The following is an 11,460-nucleotide window of genomic DNA, read 5'->3' on the forward strand; positions in this document are numbered from 1 at the left end:
CCAAGCCCAGGACTGGCCCCATCCCCATTCCCATGACCCCAGTGCTGCAGAGCAGAGCTGATCCCTTGGTGTCCATGGGCAGAGCCCCTGCTCATCACAGCAATGGAGCCAGATCCCAGAAGAGCTCCAGGCTCGGGGCTGAAGGAAGGGCTCTGAGAAAAGGAAAATTGGTTGGCACAGAGCAGCAGGGGCAGGGCTGGGAGAAAGGGCTTGGACATTGCTCAGCAAAATGTCCTCAGATGTGTCACTGTGTCCTCCTTGACCAGGACTCCACGGGCAGAGGGAAGAAATGTCCAACAGCAGCTCCATCAGCCACTTCCTCCTGCTGGCATTAGCAGACACGCGGCAACTGCAGCTCCTGCACTTCTGCCTCTTGCTGGGCATCTCCCTGGCTGCCCTCCTGGGCAACGGCCTCATCATCAGTGCCATAGCCTGCGGCCACCACCTTGACACCCCCATGTTTTTCTTCCTGCTCAACCTGTCCCTCACTGACCTGGGCTCCATCTGCACCACTGTCCCCAAAGCCATGCACAATTCTCTCAGGGACACCACGGACATCTCCTACAAAGGATGTGCTGCACAGGTCCTTCTTTTTTATTTCTTCATCTCAGCAGAGTATTTCCTCCTGACCATCATGTGCTACGACCGCTATGTGTCCATCTGCAAACCCCTGCACTACGGGACCCTCCTGGGCAGCAGAGCTTGTGCCCACATGGCAGCAGCTGCCTGGGCCAGTGCCTTTCTCTATTCACTGCTGCACACGACCAATACATTTTCCCTGCCCCTGTGCCAGGGCAATGCCCTGGGCCAGTTCTTCTGTGAAATCCCCCCCAACCTCAAGCTCTCCTGCTCCAAATCCTACCTCAGGGAACCTGGGCTCCTTACAGTTAGTGTCTGTTTGGTATTTGGTTGCTTTGTTTTCATTGTTTTCTCTTATGTGCAGATCTTCAGGGCTGTGCTGAGGATACCCTCTGAGCCGGGACGGCAGAAAGCCTTTTCCACCTGCCTCCCTCACCTGGCTGTGGTCTCCCTGTTTGTCAGCACGGTCATGTTTGCCTACCTGAAGCCCCCCTCCATGTCCTCCCCATCCCTGGATCTGGCACTTTCTGTTCTGTACTCAGTGGTGCCTCCAGCCCTGAACCCCCTCATCTACAGCTTGAGGAACAAGGAGCTCAGGGCTGCAGTGTGGAGTCTGATGACTGGATGCTTTCAGAAACATTAAACTGCAGGCCAATTTCTGCAAATCACTTGTAATAAAACTCATCCTTCATACTTCTTGTACATTTCATTTTGGAGGTTTTTTATTTGTTTTACTTTTAAACTATAATCCATAAAGAAATGTCATTGTTTGTGCCATTGTTCATTTAGTTTCTCTCCACCTTTCCTGTGGCCACAGACTGTGTCAATGAGGGACTGTGCTCTCTGTGCCTTTAAAGGAAATAAAGGATCTCCCAGCAAAGTTTTCTGCAGAGATGCCCTTTCGTTGCCTTCTCTGGAGCTGCAGCAGCAATGTCTATGAGCAGAGCTGGGAGCAGATAGTGCTGGCACAGCAGCTGTGCCCAGCAGCAGCAGCACTTGGTGTTGCCAGTGCTTCTCCTGTGGCCCTGCCCCACTGCCCTGGTGGCCCTGGTGTTGCTGCAGGGCCTGAGTGCTCTCGGGGCCGGGCATAGTCCTGGGGTGGCAGTGCCAGGGCTGCAGCAGGGACAGGCCATGGGCACTGCTGGGGCAGTGCTGATGCCTCAGGCCAGTGCCTGGGGGCTCCAGGTGCCTTGCCCAGACTCTCTCAAGAACATGCCCAGGCAAGTGCTGAGCACAAAAAACCTCCGTGACCAGCCCCAGGGTGGCCATGGGCAGGCTGGGGGAAAACAGCATGGCTGGTGCTCTGCAAGGGCCCTTGGGGAGATGGGAAGAAGCAGCAGAGCAGGGGCTGATCCATCCCCAGTGCGCTGGACAGCCCAGGGCAGTGTCCCGGAGCATCCTCATGGAGCTGCCAACAGCATCCCCCCTCTGCAGCCCTGGCCTCACCCCCAGCTCACACAGGTGCCCCATCCTTGCAGGCACAGACACGGCAGCACTGGCTCAGGAGCACCTGTTTGCATTGCACAGAGCAGAGGGAGCACCCCCATGCTGTTGGTGTGGGGACATGAACCTGAGGGAGCACAAATGACATCAGCCCCTGGGGCCAGGAATGGCCTGGGAATGGCAGGGAAACCACTCAGCTTTGTCCCAGCCTCTGCATTCAGCCAGAAAGTGTGTTCCCATCAGCTGGGAGTTTCCTGTCCCACTGCAGATGCTGTTGCTCAGAGCCAGGGCTGCCTGGCAGCCACCCCCAAACTGCCCTGAGCATTTCCTTTGCTTCACATCTGCTTTCTTTCCTCTCCCCTGGTGTTAAAAGAAAAGTCACCATTTAAGGAGAAATACACCGTTTAAGGAAATACTCCATTTAAGGAATGTAGTCACCATTTGAGGAGGCGAAGGGGAGACGTGCACATCTTAGGGGTGATGATCATTAGTCTCCAATTTATTGATCAGGTTACATACTTTTATAATAGTGTTAATAAGCTCATACATATTCTGTAACCTAAGCATTCTATTCGTTAAGCTAAACATCAACTCTTCTTCATTTTTTCAGTCTTGCATTCCACTTTCCCACGTCTCTCTGACTCCTTGTTATCACATTTAGAGATGCCCAAGGACACAGTATTTTCGCAGGTGCAAGAACTCAGATCAGAAGGCTAAACACAGTACTTTTCCAGCTTCTAATAATTAGCATTCCCACATATCCCCTGTTTTCTTTTAAATAAGCAAAGCTTCATCAGTTAATTACACTACACTCTCTAAAATATAAAAATAAGCAATTCTAATAACTATTATAAACAATATTTCTTAACTAATAAAGTTTTCTATTATAAGGAATTTAAGCTAGGGAGACAAACTGACAAAACTTATTACAATCTATAAGATATGCTACGAAATAAACGCAAAAAAAAAATTTTATGCAGTTACAAAGCTTAAACAAAACTTAGGTGTGCTGACACAACTTATAAAAATAAGCTAAAAGAGCAACATGTGTGCAAGTTTTGTCTGCATTGATTGTTTGATACAAATGCTTCCAATTATCTTTTATAATTAAAGTTTCTCTGATGTTCGTGGTGACACCTTGCACACAAGTATAAAATAAACATCCAACATAAATCTATTCAACATCACTTAAACTTAAAAACACTTAGACTTAAAACACTTAGACTTAAAACACTTAGACCTAAAACACTTAGAATACTTAAACTTTAAATACTTAAACTTAAAATACTTAAACTTAACAGAACTTAAACTTATCAGATTTTCAAATCAACAAAACTTATATGTGACGTCACTTAAATCTAACAGAACTTAACAGAATTCAATTGACTTTAAATTTTACATAACTTAAACTTAATATAAATTAAACATAACAAAATGTAACTTCACTTGAACTTAATAACACTTAAATTAACAAAAATGAAACTTAACAGCACTTAAACCTATCAAAACATAAATTTAAAAACACTTAACTTTAAGAGTATTTAACATTTAATAGCACTTAATAGACAATTTAACTTAAACTATTTAACAACAAATAAAATTTACTATAGAAATAAAATATAAAATTTACTATAACTTACTTACAGGCCTGACTCTAAAATATTAATCTAAAACAACTCTCTTCATGTGTTTGTTTTAGCATTTTTAGACTTGTGTGCACACAAACATAAGAAATTTGTTCAAGGTATACCTGTAGAAAAGATTTCTTTGAATTCAGTGTTTGCTTGTTACATTTACCACATCTAAATAAGGCTTAAAAAATACAAAAACATACTTATTGTATCTTATTTATACAATTGCTTTAACAAATCTCTAACATTTTTTAAACTTTTCAAAATACAATTTCAGAGTTTGGTGTTCCACCAACTGAGCTATCCAGGCTTTTAATGTTCAGAGTCCATGCTAATCTTTCTTTTACAGTCTCTGTAAGGAAAAACAAAAGGGTTTTTTAATCGAGATGAGGAATGTCCTGATAGCAATGCTCCTTGGTGTTGTTTATTTATCATCACTGGTGTTTTAACTGCAGTAGGGATCCTTTTGTGGTTCTTTGTGGAAAAGAGTCACATTTATTCTGGCTATTAGGTCTAACGCTGAAGCTTTCGCCGGCGGCAGGGTGGAGGGGCGGGGGGAAGTAGTCACGCTGGGAAGCTGTTTAGGTCCCGGGGCCGTCGCTTGACCTGTTGTGGTGTGCAATGGGTTAACTCAGCTCCTGCCGCAGCAGCACGGCACTCTGGCGGCGCGAGTTGCGGCCCCCGCGGGGGAGCCCCCCCGCGCCGCGCCGCTCCCTCTTTGCTCTGTCGCTGCCGCCGCCTCAGGCACCAGCAGGGGACCCCGGGCCCCGCCGCGGGACTCGCTCGCCGCTGCGCCCCGCACACCCAGCCCCGCCGGCGCGCACCGCACCGCGGGCACAGCGCCGCCTGCCCCGCTCGGGCTCCGTGGCTGTTTGTATTTGTTACGAGCCGCTGCTTCAGGAGAGCCGTGAGCCACCAACAGCCGAGCCGCGGCTGCCGTTTCCACGTGAGCACAGCCGCTGACTTACAACTCTATATGCATTTCAAAGGCTCGATGTAAATTCCTACCAATTAGTCTAAAACAACAACAAGTCCCAAACATGCTAGCAACTTAGCGTCCGACGCAGCAAACTCTTTAACTCTCACCTGGACACACTGCTGCTTGCAGTCTGTTTAAAGCACAGTCCATTGAGGATGCCAGGCTCAAACTAAGGTTTTTGCTGGTTGCTGGGTGTTAACAGTGCTCCAAAAACAACAGCGGGGACCATGCGCTCCGGAACCAAGCACGCCAGAAGTGGCTGCAGGAGCCGCGCGCACCGACAAACTGCGGAAGCCTTTTCCCCAAGTTTATAGCCTATAGTCCGCTTTTCTACGCTGCTTGTTGATAACCTCATCATTTCCTTTCTCTATGGCTTTTCTGGCCAGCTCAGCCCAAGCTGTACGGCGTTCCCTTGCAATAGCTTCTGCTAGGTTGTTTTCTGCCTCAGGGATTAGCTCATTGTGAACTACCCTCCATAATTTACTTAACTTCTTGGCAGTTTTACTGTCGTCCAAAGTGGCCTCCCATAATAAATCACCAAATTCACACCATCCCGTTAACTCGTAAACCGTATGGGGCTTAATAAAAACTCCCTTAGCATATCCATAGGTCAAAAACCCTTGTAGATTCTCCATTCCCCTAACCTGCCGTTTTTGTAAAAAGGCAGTAAATAAATCATATGCTGCTTGCCTTTCCATACCTACAATCGTCAGCGCTGTTGCAGCTCTTCAAGGTCACCGTGCAGCACGTATCAATCAACCTTGTCTATACAACACTTGAGGCCCGGCGCGTCCAACTCATATCACTTTGTCCCCCTTTTTCCTTTCTCCGCGCTTATTGCCGTCCTGGCTGCTTTCAGGACTTGACACGGTTCTTTATCCCTACGTGGTGCGTCTCAGGATCACGTTCGGGGATCACCATTTGTCGGGATAAAGGGAAGACGTGCACATCTTAGGGGTGATGATCATTGGTCTCCACTTTATTGATCAGGTTACATACTTTTATAATAGTGTTAATAAGCTCATACATATTCTGTAACCTAAGCATTCTATTCGTTAAGCTAAACATCAACTCTTCTTCATTTTTTCAGTCTTGCATTCCACTTTCCCACGTCTCTCTGACTCTTTGTTATCACATTTAGAGATGTCCAAGGACACAGTATTTTTGCAGGTGCAAGAACTCAGATCAGAAGGCTAAACACAGTACTTTTCCAGCTTCTAATAATTAGCATTCCCACACAAGTGCCCATGGCCAAAACTGGGGTTCCAACTCCAAAGCTCTGTACATCCTAGGATTGCTCCCATGTGAAAACTGTCACAAAAGACAGGCCTTGCTTCCCTTGGCCTCTTGGGGGCTGCCTGTCACCTGCTTTCCAAACACTGGGGCTCTCAGATTTCCTTCCTATGGAAAAGAACTGTCCTTCTTCTCAAGGTGTCCATGGTCAAAATTGAGATTCCTCCACAGAAATTCCCTATATGCAGGGATTCTTCCATGACGAAAGCTGCCAGAACAAACAAGACTGGCTGGCTTGGCCACCAAGGAGCTACGTCTCTCGTCTTCTCCATTTGAAACACTTGAGCTCTTTGCTTTCCTTCCTATGGAAAAGAACTAACTTTCTCTTCTGGGTGTCCATGCCTGAAATTGGGATTCCACCTCTAAAATTCTGTATATCCAAGGGTTGCTCCCAGACAAAATCTGCCAGTGCCATAAAGTCTGGCTGGCATTGGCCTCTGGTAACTGCCCCTGCAACACTGGGGCTCGTTCTTTCCTTCCCATGGAGATCACTGGGGCACTGTGGGGACCTCATGGAACCAAGGGGATCATTGTGGCACCACTGGAGCCCATGGAACCAAGGGGCCATGGTGACACAGTGGGGCTTCATGGAACCCAGAGACCATTATGGCTCTGTGGGGCCTGATGGAACCATGGAGACCATTGTGACCCTTCAGGGCCTGGTGTCACCAAGGGGGCATTATGGCACCTCAGGGCCTGATGGAAGCAAGGGACCACTGGGACACTGTGGGGCCCCATGGAACCGAGGGAACATGGAGCAGGTCTACCTGACAGGTCTGGCTGATGTTGGGATACAAGGGCTACCTCTCATCAGCTCCTGGAGCACTGGGGCTCTGTGCTTTCCTTGCTATGGAAAGGAACTATCTGTCTTTTCAGATGCCCATTGCCAAAACTGGTACTCTTCTGAAAAATTTCCTAAATGCAAAGGTATGCATTAGAAAAAAAACCTGCCAGCTCTGGCTGGCCGTGGCCTCTGGTGATCACTTCTCCTCTTCCCCTGAAACACTGGGGTCCTGCTCCTTCCTTCCTATGGAAAAGAACCAGAGTTCATGTCAAGGGGCCATGGCCAAAATTAGAATTTGGCCTCCCAAATTCCATATATCCAAGGTTTGCTCCCAGACAAAAGTAGCCAGGACAGACGGGTCAGGTTGGCCTTGTCCTCTGATGACTTTCTTAGACTATGAGCTGAATGTTTTAATTTGGAAACACCTTGGAGAGGTCCCAGAGATCTACCAAGGAGGGGTTTTGAGGCCTCAGGCACATGACCATTACACATTGAAATAAATAGGGCAGGAGATCTTTCTCCTTTTTAATGCCTTTATTAAAAGTGATCAGCTCCAGTGGAAAGGCCTGACAAGTCTGCGGAGCCCCTGCCGCCGCTCCAAGGAGTGACCTGGAGAAGGAGGAAAGTGCAGCTCAGTCCACTAGGAGGCAGAGCTGGGGGTCCAATCCTCACGAGAGTAATGGAGATACACCCCGTGTTCCCTTTTTTGGTTCGCCTTTCAGAGTCCCTGGCTCTGCCTGACATCTTCCTGGCCAGGGCGAGGGGCGACAAAGGTTTTCAGCATCTCTGCAGGCTCTGGACTTTTTTCCCCTGATATCCAGACTTCACCTCGATCCCCTAATTCTGGGTTGGCTCATTGTTTCGGGAGGTTTATTGATGAGTTTGGTGGGGTTATACCCCGTTGCATCCTGGCTCCGAGGTTATTTTGGATATTGCATATACCCCTGAGGTCCCCTCCCTTTCCACCATCAGCGGGGGGGGGGGGGGTGGGGGGTGGGGGTTGGGGGGTGCCATCCTGCTGGCAGCAGGAGAGGGTGGTACTGACAATAGGAGAATTCTCAACAATAGAGAGTTAATTACCAACTCTTAACAGGTGATTACAACATGCAGCTAACAAAAGAACTCTCCCCAGCCAGCAATCAGCTCCCAACTTAAATTATAACTCTGCAACCCTTTTTAAAAAATGGGTAACTTTTTTTACTCATTCCAGTCCCCCCTCTTTTTCTTTGATCGAGCTTAAACTTAAACTCGCATCAACTTTCAATTTCTGACTCACGAGCATCGAATTTCTTTAATTTTTTGTATTGATTATAAATTTCTTGAGCACTCTGGTAATCATGGTTACTTAACTTTGTTACTTTTCTTGGTTTCTTCAGGTTAAATTTTTTTGAGATCTTTAGGGTGGTCTGCATGGCAGATATTACTATTTTAATGTAGCAGGGATGTAAACATAGTAAAAAGAGCAATCCTCCAAGTATACACACAGTGGGGAAAGCTACTTTTTCCCATAAATCCTTTTTGAAAGTCCATAGGTTATCCCACTAACTGGATTCAAGTGTAGGAGTCTGTTCTTGGTTGTTTACATATGCTAGTTTTTTAATTTCGTTTGAGATGTTTCTAATGATTGCACTCTTTATCTCTAATACTGCCTGGAACCTGATGATTCTGTTTAACATAGATATCGGGGTCTGAACCTGGCCCTTACAATTTTGGATTCTCCCAATTTCTATTGCACTTTGCTTTTTCTGTTTGGTTTCTCCGAAATCTTTGTATATAGGAACTCCTAGACTTCATCCAGATTCATTGGGTAATAAAAAGAAAGCTGGTTTTATCATTCCAGTGGTGCAACTGCCAGACCAGTCTCCTGACAATTTAGTGTATACTGTAGTACCAGAGATCAAAGCCAGGTGTTTAGGGCTCTCCCAAAATACGTTCTTAGTTTCTGTTGGGCATTCCCAATATTTCACAGTTCTTTCATTTTCCAGAAGGGTTTTATCCCTTTTTCAGTACACTCATAAAGTTCATATACTTCATGGTAGATAAAGTTGTTCCTTTCTTTTTCCTCAACAGACCCAAATGTATTTGGATCTCTTGGGATCCACCAGGTAGCAGAGTTCTTTACTGCTAAATAGCTTTTACAAACCATCCTTCTTACTGCTTTTACCATCTCCTTTAATTTGACTAGATTTTCCAAGCTTGTTTCAGTAGCATCACGTTCAAAGTGCAACCAGGCTTCTCCCACAGGGCACTGTCCCAGGAGTTGCTGCCTAAAAGTGGCGGTATTCCAGGCCATCCAATACATTTTCTCCTCCTTTTGACAAAAGACCAATTGGGAGAGGTTAACACAACTAGGGTCAAAATTGGTGTGGACTCTCAACAAGGAACTTACTTCTTCTTCTTCATAGAGGGGTTGGTAGCACTTACTGCACGGCTCTCTCGGGCTCCCCAGAGCACCACCAGCAATGAAAGCCATCATTACTAACCTTCCCAAGAGTCCAGTATAGGTCATCTTACACAGCCTGCCCACCTGGCGTTGCTTCTTGGGGATTTTACTTAGAAGAAGTTTTTAAGCCCTTTAGAGTCTCTTTTACCCACTTCTCTGGTTAAACCTTTCTTGGTCTGTCCTTACTAATTTGGTCTATCCCGGGGAGGGTACTCTGTAGAAGATTAACCTGGAGTCTTTGGTACTAAGTTGGGGGAGCTCAACCAGAATTACTTATTAACAGTCTTTTAACTTTTTACAAACTTCTTTTAAACACAGAACTGTCTTACAACACTTTTAGATATGTTATGGTTCTGATACCAAACTCTTTTCCTATACAGTTCATCAGTCTTTTTGACTCTTCCTTTTGAGAGTCAACTTTAAGTCTTTCAGTCCTTTTATAATGGTATACCCAGGTGAATTAACTTGTGATGTGGTTGAATCTTGCCCAGTGCCTGGAGGTGAGAGTGGTGTGGAAGCTGGTCCAATGCCAGAGGAAGAAGCTGATGTTGAATCTGGTCCCGTACCTCAGGGTGAGACTTGCCCTTTTATTCTCGTAATGTGAGTCCAACCCTTTTCTCTGGTCTGCACAGCTGAATTAGTGATGAGGAGTACCTGAAAGGGGCCTTCAAATTTAGGCATTAATGCTCCAGTATTCCATGATTTTATCAAAACTCAATCTTCTGGGTTAATGTTATGAACTTTCCGGTAGCCTCTTCTCCTTCCAGATAGTCTCCTGTGCTATAGGGTGTTAACAAGAATGGCAGTCCAAACATCATTTCGTAGGGTGAAATCCCTATGTCAGACTGAGGTCTTGTTCTGATCTGCAAAAGCGCTAGGGGCAAACACTTTAGCCAATTCATTTTTGTTTCTTCGATCAATTTATTCAATACATTTTTGAGAGTTTTTTTCATCCGCTCCACCCTCCCAGAACTCTGGGGGTGCCATGGAGTATGTAATCTCCATTCTGTTCCTAAGGCTTTGATTATATTTTGCAATCTTTGGGCCACAAAATGTGGACCTTGGTCTGAGTCTACGGTGTTCACCATTCCATATCTGGGGATAATGTTCTCCAGGATTACTCTTGCCACGACTTGGGCTGTTTCCCTTCTAGTTGGGAAGGCTTCTACCCAATGAGTGAGATGATCTACTATCACAAGTAAATATTTGTATCCCTGCACTGGGGGCATCTCAGTGAAATCTATCTGTGTGCCTTGGAAAGATCTTAGAGCTAATTCCCTCCCTCCAGGTGCTACCTTTCTCATGACCTTCTGGTTCACTTTTTGACAAATGAAACACCCCTTTGTAATTTCTTTTGCTAGGCCATATACACCTATGCATAGGTTATTTCGTAGGAAATGATCACATAATCCTTGGACTCCCCAGTGGGTTAATTTATGTAGTTCTGTTAGCACTGTCCGAGCAGGTGCTTTGTTTAAAAACACCCATCCATCTGAGGTTAACCACTCCCCTCATTGCCCTTGGTGTAACTTTAAATCTTTTATAGCCTCTAATTCTTTTTCACTAAATATGGGTTCTTATCTTCTTTCTCCCTCCTTGGATGTGGTTTCTGCTTTAAAAACTCTCACTGGATCCCCTGGTTCTAAAGCTGCTTCCTTTGCTATCCAATCAGCCAGTCGGTTTCCTCTAACTTCAAGACTATCTTGTCTTTGGTGCCCTTTTATGTGGACTACTGCTATTTCTGTTGGTTTCTGTAGAGCTTCTAATACTGACCTGACCAGGCTCTCATGGGCTAAGCTTTTTCCTTTTTAGCTTAGATATCCACTCTCCTCCCATATTTTCCCAAATGTGTGAACTATCCCAAATGCATATTGGGAATCTGGATAAATGGTTCCCCAGTCTCCCTCCAGTAAGTCTAATCCTCTATTCAGGGCATGTATTTCACAACTTTGGGCTGACCAGTTTGGTGGTAGTTTCCCTTTTTCCTCAATTTGTGAAGTTTCTCCATCTATAATGGCATAACCTGAGGCCCTTTTTCCATCTATTACCCTTGAAGAGCCATCTATAAACAAGATCCTCTCAGTTGCTAGAGGCTGATTTTCTAAATCTTCTCTTACTTTTGTTTGGAGGTTAATCAATTCAAGGCAATCATGTTCTAAATTCTCTATAGGCTCTCCCATTAGGAATTGTGCTGGATTGAGGACATTGGATGTGATAAATTCTAAGTCATCTGTGTTCATTACTATTACTTCGTATTTCAATATTCTTTCATAGGCTAGCCACTGCTGAGCCCTCTGACTAAGCACTG

General features: G+C 45.6%; 1 protein-coding gene across 1 annotated transcript; it reads left to right on the top strand.

The window, feature by feature from the left end:
- Nucleotides 1-289: 289 nt before the first annotated feature.
- On the top strand, nt 290-1,222 carry LOC311165733 (olfactory receptor 14C36-like; the record flags this gene model as incomplete). Its single annotated transcript, XM_084227247.1, has 1 exon — nt 290-1,222. One exon carries the CDS (start codon nt 290-292, stop codon nt 1,220-1,222), a length of 933 nt encoding a protein of 310 aa, XP_084083373.1.
- Between the last annotated feature and the right edge of the window lie 10,238 nt (nt 1,223-11,460).

Source organism: Fringilla coelebs (assembly GCF_963513975.1).
Source record: "Fringilla coelebs genome assembly, contig: SCAFFOLD_38, whole genome shotgun sequence".
In the NCBI taxonomy this organism is placed as follows: Eukaryota; Metazoa; Chordata; class Aves; order Passeriformes; family Fringillidae; genus Fringilla; species Fringilla coelebs.